The 16,485-nt window shown below is 30.7% G+C and overlaps 7 protein-coding genes across 7 annotated transcripts; 4 read left to right on the top strand and 3 right to left on the bottom strand.

Moving 5' to 3' along the window:
- Positions 1 to 43: 43 nt before the first annotated feature.
- Positions 44 to 526, bottom strand: cand_025030 (uncharacterized protein; the record flags this gene model as incomplete). The annotated part of the gene is made up of 1 exon (XM_067212733.1): positions 44 to 526. One exon carries the CDS (start codon positions 524 to 526, stop codon positions 44 to 46), a length of 483 nt encoding a protein of 160 aa, XP_067066595.1.
- A 288-nt stretch (positions 527 to 814) lies between these two features.
- cand_025020 (zinc C3HC4 type domain-containing protein) lies at positions 815 to 2,647 on the top strand (the record flags this gene model as incomplete). The annotated part of the gene is made up of 1 exon (XM_067212732.1): positions 815 to 2,647. The coding sequence occupies one exon, from the start codon at positions 815 to 817 to the stop codon at positions 2,645 to 2,647; it is 1,833 nt and encodes a 610-aa protein (XP_067066594.1).
- A 614-nt stretch (positions 2,648 to 3,261) lies between these two features.
- cand_025010 (regulator of chromosome condensation family protein) lies at positions 3,262 to 6,033 on the bottom strand (the record flags this gene model as incomplete). The annotated part of the gene is made up of 1 exon (XM_067212731.1): positions 3,262 to 6,033. One exon carries the CDS (start codon positions 6,031 to 6,033, stop codon positions 3,262 to 3,264), a length of 2,772 nt encoding a protein of 923 aa, XP_067066593.1.
- Positions 6,034 to 6,673: 640 nt separating this feature from the next.
- On the top strand, positions 6,674 to 8,650 carry cand_025000 (bromodomain-containing protein; the record flags this gene model as incomplete). Its single annotated transcript, XM_067212730.1, has 1 exon — positions 6,674 to 8,650. The coding sequence occupies one exon, from the start codon at positions 6,674 to 6,676 to the stop codon at positions 8,648 to 8,650; it is 1,977 nt and encodes a 658-aa protein (XP_067066592.1).
- Positions 8,651 to 9,205: 555 nt separating this feature from the next.
- On the bottom strand, positions 9,206 to 11,935 carry cand_024990 (flavodoxin family protein; the record flags this gene model as incomplete). Its single annotated transcript, XM_067212729.1, has 1 exon — positions 9,206 to 11,935. The coding sequence occupies one exon, from the start codon at positions 11,933 to 11,935 to the stop codon at positions 9,206 to 9,208; it is 2,730 nt and encodes a 909-aa protein (XP_067066591.1).
- A 129-nt stretch (positions 11,936 to 12,064) lies between these two features.
- Positions 12,065 to 14,332, top strand: cand_024980 (uncharacterized protein; the record flags this gene model as incomplete). Its single annotated transcript, XM_067212728.1, has 1 exon — positions 12,065 to 14,332. One exon carries the CDS (start codon positions 12,065 to 12,067, stop codon positions 14,330 to 14,332), a length of 2,268 nt encoding a protein of 755 aa, XP_067066590.1.
- A 174-nt stretch (positions 14,333 to 14,506) lies between these two features.
- Positions 14,507 to 16,069, top strand: cand_024970 (uncharacterized protein; the record flags this gene model as incomplete). The annotated part of the gene is made up of 1 exon (XM_067212727.1): positions 14,507 to 16,069. One exon carries the CDS (start codon positions 14,507 to 14,509, stop codon positions 16,067 to 16,069), a length of 1,563 nt encoding a protein of 520 aa, XP_067066589.1.
- Between the last annotated feature and the right edge of the window lie 416 nt (positions 16,070 to 16,485).

Here is a 16,485-nt window from a genome sequence, read left to right as displayed (position 1 = left end):
TCCTTACTAAACATAGTGGAACTGAAATTTGGAGAAGCTACTTTTAAGTTGATTCATTGAAGAAGACAATACGAGGATCTCTTCTACAGAAACCTTTAATAATCAGGGCTAAATTGTCTTTATCTAAGAGAACTCTTCCTTTACATGATGCCTTTATGTTCATGTGGGTTTCTATATCTTTAACTCCTATTCTTTTGCTAAAAGAATTAAACACTAGTCTTTTTAAGTCTAGTACTTGGTGTTTTTCATTAATATAAATTTTTTTACCACTTTTCCATACTTTGCTGTAATTGCTATCCAAGTGCTTTAATATTTCATTATCTATGAATATATTACAATACATTGAATTTTCTGATCTTAAACGAATAAGAAAGAGTGCTAATGGTAATCCAATATACAGTATATACTTCTTTCGTTGCTCCCCATAGTAAAATTGTGTATATAGTCGGTTTAGTTTGCCTCTAAAGTGATGTAAGAGGAATTGACAAATTTTGTGAATTGGTACTCTCTGATCACTTGTGTCCATATTTCCAACCTTCTAAACTTCAAGCAATATACCTCAAGGGTATCGACAGCTATAGAGAGATATAAAATATCTTAATTTTTAGAAGTATTCAAATATAGAGATAATAAAGTTCTACATACAGAAAGCTCTATACTTCGTCATATGTATGGAGCAATTTAGTGGAGCAAGATGTTTGGCGCTAAAATAACGTACATTAATTTAGCGGGTATTAATCATTCTTTAAAAGTGCACTTATAAGCTGATAAGTGCAAATATAATAGAACTAAATCAGTTTAGAGATAATCTAAAATGTACAATTTTAAATGCACCCCAATAATACCAGCAATATGTATAGATCCAATAGGAGGACCTGGATCTCATAATGCATATGTGAGTTTTATATGCTTTATAGTAGGTGCATGGTTTGCATATCGTTGTTCACAGCTCATTCAATGTTATGATATATTGAGACTTATTGAAGAGGGCGCAAAGACAATTCAGTTGAAAGCACTAGGCCCTTATTCACATGAATTAAAAAATCTCATGAGAGTGCATTTAGCACAAATAATACGTGACAAAAGATCAGTGTCTCCAATTCCACTAGAAAAAGTGTCAATAGGCACAGATATAGATATAAACTCTATAGATACAAAGTTGATACCTCTATCTTCATCTTCTTCAAATCCTGATGAGTCCTATAATTTGGAAATTTCATTTTTACTAAACTCGGAATCTTCAAGCACTGTTCAGTTATTTTGGGGAGTTGACTTTTCTGCAGCTCAAAAACTTATGCTAAATAGTTATGAAGTAAATAGTCACAAATCTAAAGTCTCAGAAAGAGTAATGAAACTATCTAGTGGCACTAATGAGGGCGATGAAGTATTTATTACCCAAGGTTCGGTATCTGTATCTGGATCTAATTTCCACTTAAATCACTATTCAAATACCAACTTTGATTATACAGAGAATTATCACCATCCTAGCATCGTTTCTAATATCTCAAATATCACTTCTAATATGAATGAACTAACCAATATTAACTCAAGTGACCATATTTCTTCTAATCCTCAATATCAGTTCAGTATATTGTCACAACCACATTCAGACAAAGCAATTAATTCAATAAACCCTATATTATACTCAGAATCTATGATGTACCCAACATCACAGTTTAACAATCGTGAAGACTTGCATACATCAAATAATTTAGGTTTTACAAGATGGTTATCATATGCATCTCGCTATGGTTGGCCATCACATTCTAATGCGAATAATCATACAAATAGGTACATTCGTTGGAATGCTTCTGTATTAGGGCGTAATATAATTTCATTTAATGGAATCTATCATAGAATTCTAAATAGGATATCAAGAAATAGATCTAATTTGCATGATTCGACAAGGTCTCTATTAGAATTACCTATAGTAGTATCATCAAACAATACAAATATTCATGTTCCCTATAAAAATTCGAACTCAACAAGTATAGATATAGCTTCAATAAGTGAAGATATTGATACCTTTATGGATTCTAGAAATTTTTTATCTGGATCTCCAGTTTCTAGATATAGCAGGGGACTTAGTCAAATTTATAAGTACCAGTTCAAACTGACATCTGAATATTTACAAATTTGCAAACTTCCAAATATAAAATTAACAGATGTTGTACAAGATAACGAAAATTATACTTTCAATTCTGATATAGAATCAGCTGGAAGTTGGAAGATGCTTAATGAAACCAAGTTCCCCAGAATTCCGCTAGTTATTGTTGCACAAGGAAACAATCCTTGCTGTGAAAATACAAGCTTTTGTCATATTGTTGCTTTACAATTTCAAATTACACGAGAACCATATAAGAATCCAACTCTAATATATAAACCAGTAGTGATTAAACAAGTCTTTCTTACATCTAAAGGTATAATAGAGCCGTATGACGCTTATGGGCTTGAAGATGAAGAATTAGATTGTTTAATATGCATGGTAAATCCAAAAGATACAGTATTATTACCTTGTAGGCACTGTAGTACTTGTGAATCGTGTTTAAGAGCTCTCAGGCAAGATAGGTGTCCCTTATGTAGAAGTGGATTCAGTGGATTCATAGTATTACCTATATCTTCTAAGAGAGATATTATGGAAGACTAGAACTATTACATAGCACAAAATTCTTAATAGTTTATTAAGAAATAAATAAGCAAAGAATTCAGTGCAATGAATTTTCATAAAAAAACTTATTGAATTTAGATATTATGATTTAATGTATAACTCCTATATTACATTTTCTATCTTACTGGTTAAATTTGACTAAATATTGAAGTATTTTTTGAGTATATAGTACTCAAAAGTTGTATAATACTGAAATACAGTATGTCTAATAAACTAAATTTGTTAGAATTTAGTCTTATATTCATAAATCTTTAATTTCCTCATACTTTATATTTCTGTTACTAGGGGACGAACAGCTAGAATAAGCTTTCTTGAAGAATTCAATAATAAAATCTTCAGCATTCATCAACTTGCATAGCTATTTCAAAGCTTACTATAGGGTTTAATTAAAGATTCAAAGATATCTTATGGTTATTAAAATCCAATAAAGCTATTCATTACCTGAAATATATACTATGTTTAGTAGTAGTAACAGGGTTATACAAATCATACAAGATGTAAATATGCTATTTTTAATATTAAAAGAGTGAATTCTAGAGAGTAGTAAGCTCAATTACATTAAAAAATTATAAGGAATATTTCATTGTATTTCTTTATTTAGTCTGTTTATAGTTCTTCTTTTTTATAGTTTTCTCTTTCGTAGTCAAGGACGATTTTACAGGTACTGACTTATTCAAAGCTGTTTTTAAAGTCTTAGTTCCAGTTTTAGACTTGGATCTAACTTTAGTAGTGTCAATTAATTCTTGTTTTGATTTTCCATGTACTTCATTTGAATCTACAATTATTGATTTCGATGTTATGCTAGATTCTTGAGCCTTAGTCTTTAATTTATGAGTTTTACTGTTATCTTCAGGTTTTTTGCTAGTAACCTTACTTATCTTGTTATCCTCAAGTGCTTTATTTCTTAGATCCAGTGTCAAAGATTTTTTACTATTAGACTTAGTACTCTTTGCAGTACTACCTAAACTTGCAGCCACTTCAGTACTATCTCCTTCTTTCTTCTTAGCTGAGTCTATTGATTTTTTTACTTTTTTACTTTTACTTATGTCATGAATAACAGTTTTTTTTCTATCATATTGTCCTTTGCCTTGAGAACTTTTAGGTACTTTCACCTTTGTAGTAGATTTTCTTGTTGAGCCTTTACGCTTACTTGTTACTTTATTAGTTGATATTTCTAGAAATTTAGTATTATTATCACTTCCCTTATTACTAGTACTTCCAACATATCTAGAAATTCTAGGAGCTTTAGCTGTATCTTTCGTATTTAAAGGTGTAGATTTTTTAGTTTTTGTAGTGTTTGTGCCCATATTCAAAATATTGTCCTCGTATAACGCACTTAAATGTCTTAACTTGTAATCATCTTCTAGTTTTTCAATATTGTGCAAATTACTTGCTCTATTTACGTACTTATTATCCCATGCAAGACCTATAGAATGTTGACTTCCTCCAGTTACTTTTAACATGTACTTATTTAAAAATAAGGAGGGATCTAATATTATTGGTTTGAGAATAACTTCCTGAGTCCCATCGGTATCAGATACAATTTGTCCAGTCAGATTCACACCCCAACCATAGACCAAACCAGTTTTATGAATAGCAAAGCAACAATCAGAACCGAAACCTAAAGATAAAATATCTTTCAAGTATTGTAATCTAGTAGGGATTGTTATATCCTTGTTAGAAACCCCAGGAAGTACCTTGGAACTTTTATTACCACAACAATCAGATATACCCCAAGTATAAACTTCTCCACAACAAGTTAAAGCTGCAGAATAGTATTGACCACTTCCAACTACCTTTATAGGACTAGAGCAAGGATGATATGAAAATTGTGGAAAAGAATAATCCTCATAATGTATACAGTCACTTCTAAAATTAATATAAACCTTTTTTGGTTTAACTACAATAATCTTATTTAAGCCTGCTTCACCTAATCCAAGTTCACTATGTCCATTACGCCCACAAGCATACAAGCTTACTTTAGACACATCTTTTTTTCTATTATTTTTCACAACAAAAAAAGTTGTAGCTCTTCCGCAAAATGCATTGATAATTTCATAATGTACAGGGAACTCTAATACCTTGTTCGTTAGCTCTACAGGGTATAAATATTTATATTTATCTAATTTTGCGTGTTCATGATTATCTACTATTGGATCTATGCCAAATTGTCCAAATTCTGTACTGCCCCATCCATATAGTGTTCCACTTCTAGTAATAACAATTGTATGATTCTCACCTCCTGAAATATAAACTACAGGATCTTCTTCAGTATCTATGTTGGAGCCCTTATTATCAAGTCTCAACCTCTTTGTATTTCTAGATCCCTTTCTACATCTAAAGAAACATGGTAAAAGTGTAGGATTATATTCTTTTAATTTAAGTGATCTACTATCCACCCCTGAGTAATTTGGAAATCCAATATAACCACTACTATCTTTATAAGAGCCCCATAGATATACTCTACCATGATCAGTTAAACAAGCACTATAACAATCTCCACATACCACAGATATTGCATTAACCTTGTTGGGAAGTAATACTAAGTATGGGTATTTGTCATTATCCTCATCTAATTCTAGATTTTCTATGTCACTATAATCATTATTATATGTGTTCTCTTCTTCATAATTATCACTGTTCTCCTTACTTAGCTCCACTTGTCTTCTTCTAGAAACCCTTCCAAGTGCTCCATCATCATTACATCCCCATGATAACAGTAAACCTTCATTGGTTAAAGCTATACTGTGCAATGCTCCAACTGAAACATCAATCACTCTATGGTTCTTCAAACCACTTAAAACTTGTGTTGGACTAGTAGTACATAATTCATCATTCAAATATTTCTCCTCTACTCCAAGTTGATCACATTCACTAGACCCCCAAGACCATATAGAGGCACTTGGAATCTTGTGTTTATTCTTATTTATTAGTGGAGTCTTAGATATCTTATTGGAGTAGATCTTTAATAAATCCTCTAATTTCGCATTATATGATTCATCATACTCAGTCAATGCATCATCATTCACCGGAACTACTTCAATATCATACTTTATATGGCCTTCCACAGAACTTGGAGAAGTTTGTGAGGGAGTAGATGGTAATTCCACATTAATCACAGGTATAAAACCTGCTCCAGATACACTACTAGTATTTTTAATATTATTAATTGTTCCAAAATCAGTCATAGATGTATTTCCAAAAGTAAATACTGTGGAGTTTGTGTTAGGTTGGCAAGAAAACAGAAATGTTGGATCTGTAGTTCTTAAGTCAGCTCCATTTGGTTTTTTATGCTCACAACAGATACACACCAAGGTATCATCATCATCATTTGTTACCAAACAAACTTCACATCTCCAGCCCATTACAATTAGTTCAGCAAATCTAACTAACTATTTATCTTGCTTCTTAAAATCATTCCAAGCTTCAGTATTTTAAGGGGGTACCCACAAGGAATTACCGCCTTATTAAGGTTAGACTCAAGTTCTTGCATATTGCTTCCATTTGAGAGGTTGACTATATATAGAGAAAATACTTGGTAGTTACTCCATCTCTAAATGCTTGTATTCTAGTAACTATTTCCATGGAATATCTTTAAAAAGGTAGTTCTAGTATTTATCTCATACCAGATATTAGGATACTTTTATTTAAAACAAAAATGAATTCAATATAAGTTAAAGCATTAGAATTATGATTATAAAGTACTAATAAGTATTTCATATGAGTATCTAATTTATTTTTATAGTATATATGGGAGTATTTAGCACAAAATATTTGTGGTGGCTAAGGTTCTAGCGCTCTAATGTTCTATTTTCTATATAGTACTGATAAACAGAAATAAAGTATAAAAATATTAGATATAATAAAGTACTTTATATCCAGGCTTGCAGCTATAAGTTTAATTTTAACTAGTCTAATATCAAGGAGGAAGTAGCTACGAAGTATTGGTATTATTTATAGAAACATAGTAGTTTTTAAGATTTTGGTAATTACACAAATGAGATTATGTCATCTGATATTCTAGAACAGCCAATAACTCGTACAATAAAACGGAAGTTGTTGGTTTGCTTGGATAATTTGAGGAAGCAACCATACTTCAAACCATTTAAAGACCCAATAGACCCTGTAAAGAATCAATGTCCTGATTATTTCGAAGTAATTAAGAAACCTATTGATCTACATACTATTGTTAGCAAACTAAATAAGGATACCTATAGGACTTTATTGGAATTTTATGAGGATGTAATGTTGATATTTAGTAATTGTAGATGCTATAATACTGCACCCTATTGTTCACCTCTATTAGAATACTGCTATTTGGCAGAAAGGAAATTCCGTGATGAGTGGTCAAAATTAGGATTTAGCAACTCAGGAGAGTTTTTAGATGTCACTGTAGATGATACAAGTGCTTTAGATGAGTCATCTTCTATCGTTAGTTTTACTTCTAATAAGAGGATAAAGATAGCCAAAAATTCATATCGTCCAAGTGGGGATGTGTTCTCTAATACAAATAGGAGGGAGGAAGTCAACAATAAGCAAAGGGCTGCAAAGAGTGATGCTCATACAGAAAATAGTGATATCTCAAGGCAAAGCACTAAGAAACCCAGAAATAATCATACTAAGAATTGCACAGAAGATTGGAGGATAGAATGTATGAAAATACTAGATTTAATGAGAAAAGATAGTTCTAGCTTTCTTTTTGAGAATCCAGTTTTAGAAAGTACAGAATTAAATGATGAGACTAAATCTAAATATAGAGAAGTAGTTACGGAGTGTATGGATTATAAAACTATTGAAGCCAGATTATTAAACAATGTCAAAAGGCGACAGAAAAAGCCTATAAGCAATAAAGAGACTATAAACTCACCTGAAGAATTTGAGAAATTGGTGAGGCTTGTTTATATGAATTGTATGACGTTTAATCCTCCTACAGGGGAGTGCAAATGGATATATGATGCTGGTAAGAACTCAATGCAGAAGTTTTTATCTTTATGTAACAGATCTCCTTTATTCAATAAAAATATAAGTAATTGTAATGAGAAATTAAATAATTCATATAAATTAGGATCTGAAGATATTACAATAAAGGAACCTCATAAATGTGGTGGAGCACTTAGAGTTGTTTCTGTAAGAACAAAGATAAGTTCTATCACAAAGAATAAAATCATCTCGAAATGGAATAAATTCTCGATGGAATGGCGTCAAAAAATTTTGACTCAAAATAAAGATAGAAAGTTTTGCAATAATGAAAATTTAAATAATATTGATGATATCACAACAGTAATAGAGAACTGCAAATCTGATATGGACAGAATTAATTTCAGTATAAATAATTTAAAGTTAATGAATAATACTAAAGAGTGTAGTATAACTTGTGACATATTTTCTGAGGATTATATGAGTATATACGCAGATGATATAAATGGTAATATGTCAGCCAATATAAAATTTATTGCTACAAAACCTAACGAACAATCTACAATATCTGCTGGAAAGTGTTTGAGAAAAGGTAGTTACTATTACACTTCTACAACTATTTATATACCTGTTCTTTATATGGGAAACGTTAAATCAGACTGGCAAAAGGCTATTATAATAGAGGATCTTTTATTAAATAGTAATTTGCCAGTGAATTATGGGACCTGTATCTTTTATTCTACACAAATAAGTGATATTAACGATGTATCGTCTCAATGTGTAAATCAAATAAATCTTGTTGCTATTTCACTTGATAAAGAAATTGAGTACTTTATCGAATTAGATTTATTCATCAAATCTGATTCTGAGATATTTCCAGAAATATATATTGATTACTCAGATAAAATCAATTTTGATATACTAAATGTTCTTAAAAAGGTGAAAATTAATTTTAATATTGGAAATAATTCAAATATAAATTTTAAAGTTCATCTAAGTTCTAAAAAACATGATTTTCTACCTTTAAAATATTTAATATCACTTTATGAGAAAATACTCCTATAGATTAAAAGAATTAGGAAAACTTTAGCAAAGTAATTGATTTACTCCCAACCTCAATGAATGTTCATATTAAAATAAGTAAGAATCTCAATGCACCCAATTTATTTTCAATAGCTGGTTATACAAGAAATCTTATTTAAAATTTGACTTGTGAACTTTCGTTTGTCAAATTTATTAGATAAAATCATTTTATTTAATATTCCCAATAGTATGAAATTCTCTAAGAAATATTAAACTTACTGTTATTAGATTTAAATATCTATACTGATTTAACTTGTGTATAATTGCAAATATTTATGTAAACATTAGAAAGTTATCTTTTATATTACTCTTAAACTGAAAGATACTGATTATATTTGTACTAAGAAGTATATATCTTATAATTTTCAAAGGAGTTTCATTATTTAGGGATTATATAAATAGATTTTATTAGACAAAAAATATATGTTTGATATTTCAAATTTGTTTATCGTTTACTAACTTAAAATTCACTAATACATTGTCATTTAAAATATATTGCTAAATATAAAGGTAAATAATAGAGTATCAAAGGACACTTTAGTTCCATGTTTCTTCAATATATCTTCCTTTTGTAATAAGTTTTCTTAAATGAATTGATGCTTCATCTAATGTGTCGAAATCTCCATTTCTGACTAAACAGTCAGAAAGAGTGTTTCTAACCTCATTTGGCATTATTACTGCATTCCCACAAACAATCACAAGACCATCATTAATACATTTACATAATAGCTTAATATCTGTCTTTAATATGAGAGATTGAAGATAACATCCACACTCTATGTAGCCTATATTAGATAAATTGCAAAATATAGAATTCTCTATAGTAGGAGATGATTTGGAATATGCAATATTTATTATAATCCACCTATTTAAGTATGGGTCTTTGCACCACTCAAAGATATAATTTATAAATGGGAAATCTTCATCACTATATCTAAATCCTAAATATATAATACAAGGTGCAATTTCCATATCTTTAGTTCTTAATTTATTAAATTGCAAGTTTATAATTATAGATAACACTCTTTGTTGGATGATTGATATAATCCCAGAAATACCAATTCCGGGAGCAATTAAAATTAAAGGAATCTTCAAATCTATAAACATAGGTGATACTATCGGAAGAAGTTGATTTTCAATTCCAACAAGTAATTTCGTGTCATAGGGTATTAAATTATTTAAAAAACCAGAACATAAACCAGTAATCTTTCTGTTATGAGCTGTTTTCCATTCGATTATACCTACACACAGATCTATAAATTGAGTAGTTAATGGCTTTAATGTTAGAGATATCAGTAATCTTTCATAGGTGTTGTAATTTATGCAAATTTGTGCAAGCTTATCCATTATCTTACGATAAATTGATATAGGTGATGATATAATAGTGTTTGTAGTATACTTAGAATTTAGGAATTTGTTTAAAAAAAGTACTTTAAGTGTCTCAATATATGACAAATCTTTGTGAATTATCTTTTTTTTTGGAATAAATACTGAGATATTTGAGGATCTAAGTGTAATCAAGCTACTTATGAGAGGATCATTTTCTATATAATATAATGTATTTATATATTGCCATAAATCCTTTCTGTACCATAAAGGTGTGTTGCAAATAGAATAATATCTTGGATTAATGAGATGTAACAAAGATACAAGATTATTTAATGGTAACTCCACAGAGTTGAAATCCCATAAGACTTCAACATAATTTCTATGTTCGTCACGGATATAATCACTATAGTCTTTTTTTGAGTCCAATGTTCTTTGAACCATATCAAATAATCGGTCCTTGTGTAATTTATCTTCTGCAAAATCATAGCATTTCCATAAAAACCGTCTACCAGGAATTCCTACAATATCTAAATAACGAGAGAAAAGAGTAAATAAACTCATTTTGCAGTTCAACGGTAAATTGGATAATGAACTGTCAGCAAAGCACTTCATATATTTATTAGATATTATTTTACAATCTGGATCTCTACATGGGCATAGAAAATATTCCGGATTTTCCCGAATTACAATTAGTGTTTTACAGGTTAAATTTTGTCCTAATAGCCCAACTAGTTGCTTAACAATATTGGGAGGATTTGTAGGCCATATAACAGCATGAGATCCTGTTAGATACGTGAAATTATTCTCTTCATCAATTGTGCTTAAAGTTATATTTTTTACTACTCTCTTTCTATTAGAAATGCAAAAGTTGCTATTTTTGATGGTAGTACAAATAGTAGGTTTCGAAATATTTTTGTAATAATTATTTAAGAATGTTTTTTGTTCATTCAGGCACTTCTCTGTTTCCAAGTACTCTGATTCTCCAACTATTTCACACAAGTATCTTATTGGAAGATCTAGATTCGGTCTATAATTTTCTTGGTATAGAAACTTAGCCAAATTCTCTAACCACGGATCAAATTCACCTAGTAATCCAAAGTCATGTGATTCATCCCCTAATCCCCAGGGCTGTAATTCATTTGCTCCCATCTGGATAAGTCTATGATGAAGTTTACGAGCAGTTAAATTAAATTTATTACCAAAGCATCGATCTCCAAGACCAAAAATTACAAATTGAAAAGTTTTAAATTTATCTTGACTTATATTACTGTATAATAGACGTTGCCAAAAAGATCTCATTGAATTTGGAACTTCACCTTGGCCTGTTGTTGAAACTACAAATATTGTTGGTGGAAATAGCTCATCACTTGAGTTATCCTCAAAATAACTATAGAAAATATCCTCAAATCTATCTATGGATGTTGGATAGGTTAAAACTCCTACCTTCCAGAGCTCCTCTCTTATCTCGTAACTTATCATTTCAGATTTACCTGTTTGACTAGCATACACCAACCATAGCCTTTTAGGACACTTAGTTATTCCAAACCTATAATATCTTCCCGAATATTTTAATAATTCATCATCAGTATTACTGAATGTTCTAGTTGAAAATTCAATATCTTTAGTATTAGATTTACTATTTGATGATTCACCAGTTCTTTGGTATTCCAATGGGAAATCGATATTCCCCACAGTATATTCAGAAATATCTTCATTTAAGTTAGTGTAATCAAGCTTTCCATTTATGTACTCTTCAGTCCCAGTATTATTATTTTGTTCAATTGATTTTTGGTAAACTTGCAATCCATTAGAAGCTTTAGTAGATAATTCTAGAGTATTAATTAAATCATCATTGTAGAATTCCAAGCTTGCTGCAGTATTATGGACATCAATAGCTTTATTTTCTTTTTTATATCCAATTCTTTTATCTATATCCATAAATTTAGCTATAAAATATCCGTTAAAATTTTATTTTTTAAGAGCTTGGAGTAATATTTTGAAGTATTAGCGCTATAATTTCATCTTTAATATCTTAATATAACTGGATAAGCTTTTGCCTCATAAATAATGACCTATAATAAAAGTGGTGGTACTGAAAACAAATTAGCTAAGCTCGGAACCCAAAATAGCCAAGTATCTGATTTCAAAAACTATTCTGCTCCACTAATTTTCGAGGCTTCTGGACTTTTTGGTCTTACTGATGAATCTCCCGAGTCAGATGACTCATGGGAATCAAATCCAGATAGCTCTTATTTTAGAAATGAGCTTGAAAATATTGAAGAATCAATCTTAATTGAGGATCCGATCTCTATATTGGAAGATGTTAGCCCAAAGCTAGAAAATGAAATTGAATTTCAAATATTCACTAGGAAATGCGATTTTATACTATGCCGTAATTATGCATTTAAATGTATGGAGAAATTAAATGATCTTCCAGCAATTAGAGTCCATGAACTATGGAGAAGGACTCCTTTGTCTATTAGAGAAACTATTTATGCTGCATTTTCAATTATTGTTATCCACCAAGTACAATTATGGGTAGATATAGATGACAATTTTGGAAAGTACTTTCTTGACTGGGGTGAAAATTATTTAAGGTATATTTCTGAGTTTTTAGTTATACCAGATTGCAGCCTTGATAAAACAATAAGACTTTTCAACCTCCATTTATCCGATAAATCACTTAGAAATATTGCACATATTGAGCCATTAAGAGATGCTATAATGAAATATTGTATAGAAGAACTACAACCAAAGGTTCTCCAAATATATTATGAATCCATTAGAAAGAAGAAAATAAGGAAATCAACTAACAATGAGGTTTTGGTTGTTGATGGCTTTCTTTTTGGTAAAAGTTATAGCGATGATGAAGGTAATTCTTGCAACACTATTCAGCCTAATCCATCTACCCACCTAAATTGCACCAAAAACTCACATTATTGTTCTAAAAGTACAATAGAAAGTGATTTCCTGAACCTCTTGTTACCAAAAGACCTATGCAATAACCATCGTAGAAAAACATGGCACCAAGGTAGTATCAAAAGCTTTCAAGAAGAAAATTTGGCTCCTTCACCAAACTTGATTTTGATCCTTGCATTAGTACGCCTTCACGCTATATATGGAATTTTAGATGCAAGAAGCTTAACTATTCTCTATAGAATTCAGTTAGTACTGTGTGATAATAAGAATATTCTCGAACTATCTCCTATTCTTCTAGATTGTATCCAAATTCTAACTTATACAGATACAAGGAAAAATCAGTTGCAAACCGATATATATATGACGGAGAGAAGTTATAATAGGTCATGGAGACACTTAAAAGTTTTAGGAGCTACAATTGTTGGTGGGGTAGTATTAGCAACTGCAACTGCACTTGCTGCACCAGGAATTATTGCTGGGCTAGGTACATTGGGATTAGGATACACTAGTATGTTTGGAAGTGCTGTAGCTGCAAGTACAGGTGCAGCTGCTCTAACTACCGTAGCTGGTGTAAGTGGTGCTAGCCTCTCAGGTTGGAAAATGAGTAGAAGAGAATCTCCACTCAAAATATTTCGCTTCCACCAAGTAGGGAGTAATAAAGAAAAATATGGTCTACTTCCAATTATTATAGGGATTAGTGGATGGCTAAGATCAAAAGAAGATATTACAAAACCTTGGAAGATTGCATTTAATGGACTAGATTGGATGGAATCTTATGCTGTTGAGTTTGAACCTCAAATTTTGTCACAATTGGGGAAATCAATTGCATTGACAATGTCTCAAGATCTTGCAATATTTGCTGGCAAAGCAATTTTATTGCAAACTATTGTCGGTACACTAACTGCTGCTCTTTCATGGCCAATTACTCTTATGCAATATGCTGCCACACTTGATAATACATGGGCTGTTAGCCGTCAAAAAACTGAAAAAGCTGCATTAGTACTAGCTGATATTTTAGGGGAAATCTCTTTAGTTGGTGAAAGGCCAATTAGACTTGTTGGATATAGTATGGGGGCAAGGCTTATATTCTTAACTCTACAAATTTTGTATGATAGAAGGCATTTGCACAAAGTTTTTGATGTTATTCTTATTGGAATGCCAACTTCCTTGGATAAAAACAAATGGACCAAAGCACGTGCAGTTGTATCAAATAGATTAATTAATGTCTATACAAGATCTGACTGGGTTCTTGCTTTTTTTTATAGATATATGCAATGGGGTCTTCATGTAGCTGGCATAGCTCCTGTGGAGAATATTATAGGAGTTGAAAACTATGATGTTACTGGTATTATACATGGTCATGATCAATATCCAGATAGAATCCGTGATATTCTGTATCTCGTTAACTTTTTGTGATACTAGATAAATATAATATTACTAACAAAACTTAATGATGTAAACCGGTATTACTAAATGCATGCATGCATCAATATTACAAAACTATATGGAGCTTTTTATTGACTATTGAACTTCTTATTTTAATTTTACACTGTGTTTTTATAACTTTGTATATTTTTATCTAGCCATCTTATGAATTTTAAGTCTCCAAAACTACTTTATGCCTCACAAGGAGAGTATGAAACTTTCCCTATATCAAGTTACAGCTTTCTAAGTGATTTCATAGACCAGAAATCCCACTTATATAAGGAGGTATCGAAAAGTATTGAATACAAATGTGATGTAGAGCCTACTGAAAAAATATCTACAAATAAATATGTTTGGTCAAACAACAGTGCAACTGATGACGATGAAGCTCTTATGGAGGAACTCTTGCTTGATCTGTGGTTATTACTCGCTAAGTTGAAGGAGAGAATATTTGTCACTGATACAAGTGATGATAAACAATCAGTAATAAATATAATTCAAGTATGTATATCAATTGGTGAACGCCTAGGAAATGAAATCGAAAAAAGTTGCATGTCTTCTGTGTCTATATGCCCTTATATTAATAGGCACTTTCTTATATATAGCTGGTTTTCCTATTGGAAATATGACCAATTGAGAAATAGAATTTCATTAAGGGATACAATAATAGATAAACTACAAGGCTTTAAAATATTTAGTGAAGTTGAAAACAAATCGACCTCTAGAATTTGGCATAAATGCGACTTTTATTGTGCACGTCTTTTAAAATATTCTAATGATTTTCATATTTTATCTAAATATGCCAATAAACTATTCAATATTGCACTCTCACTAGGCATATGGCCACCATCTAAACAACTATATTTGAAGAATATTAATAATAAGCTGATTTTGTATACTGAGAGTAATTCATTACATTGTCGTGAAGAAGAATGTCAGACATTGGCAGAATACTCCTCTAGCTTAGAGGATTTGTTATTACCAGAACTTCTATGTGCTACCAAAGAAGGAAATCGCATTTTTTCTGAGCAAGCTTCGGTGGAAGTCAATTGTAAAAATGAGAGTATCAATGGAGTTAGCTTAATTGATTTAACCCAACATGGGAATTTTAACAGATCATCAATTATTGTCGAAGATACTCAATACAAATCCTTAACTGAATGTAAAAATAAAATGGAATCTTTGAGGCATTCAATGGTTCATATACATGAAATTCAAGTGGAACTTCAAAGCTTATTGTTGAAAAGCACTGGAGAAATTGATTGTATTGAAGAACAGACAGCTCTTGCTCAGATGAACTCTGCTCAAGGTGTTTGTTATGTTGCACAAGGATGTAAATATAAATCTAAATGGTGGCCATTTCATGGTTCTACTGCTGGTATTGTATGTGGAGGAGCTGCAGGAATTTTATTAGGCCCAATAGGTATGACAATTGGTGCAGCTGTTGGAGGTACTGTAGGACTTACTATTGGTTCATTACTACGCTCAAAACATGAATCTAAAATGGATGAAATCCTCAAGACTTGTGAGAAGAGAAGATCTAAAAGTCATACACAATTTAAAAGACAGTCTTCTAATATTAAGGATGAGAAATCTAAAGTAATACCTGGCGGGAGTCCCATATACTTAGAAAAAGGTCACGCTCTTACTGATTCATACAATAAATATATACTTAAATCTTCTTTAAGTCACATCATTGATAACTGTGAAATTTTTCCATTAACTTAATTTTCATATTAATTAAGGCTTCTCTTCTAGATCATTTTAAAGCTTACCTATACAGCTATGTAATGACATTAAAACTTTGTTTCTACTTATATGCATGCATTCATTTATACAATACAATTTCCTAGATGGTCAATATTAAATATATTCAGATATATACTGACATTTTAATATAATTTTCTTATGAATATGGACTCTTATTTGTAGAAAGATACAGTAAAGCAGAAATGAATATTCAATATAATATTCGAGGAAATATCTAAAAAAAAAGTAGACATTTAACACAAGAATATAAAATATTCCTTGGATGTTCTTTTGTAAAGCTGTAATATATTTTATTCCATGATATACTGGGTAAATCCTATTTATATGAAAATTCAGTGCAATTTTAAGTTAATAGTTATCACTCGATCACAACT

Source organism: Cryptosporidium andersoni (assembly GCF_001865355.1).
Source record: "Cryptosporidium andersoni isolate 30847 chromosome Unknown contig_55, whole genome shotgun sequence".
In the NCBI taxonomy this organism is placed as follows: domain Eukaryota; phylum Apicomplexa; class Conoidasida; order Eucoccidiorida; family Cryptosporidiidae; genus Cryptosporidium; species Cryptosporidium andersoni.
This window is presented reverse-complemented; position numbering and strand designations above follow the sequence as displayed.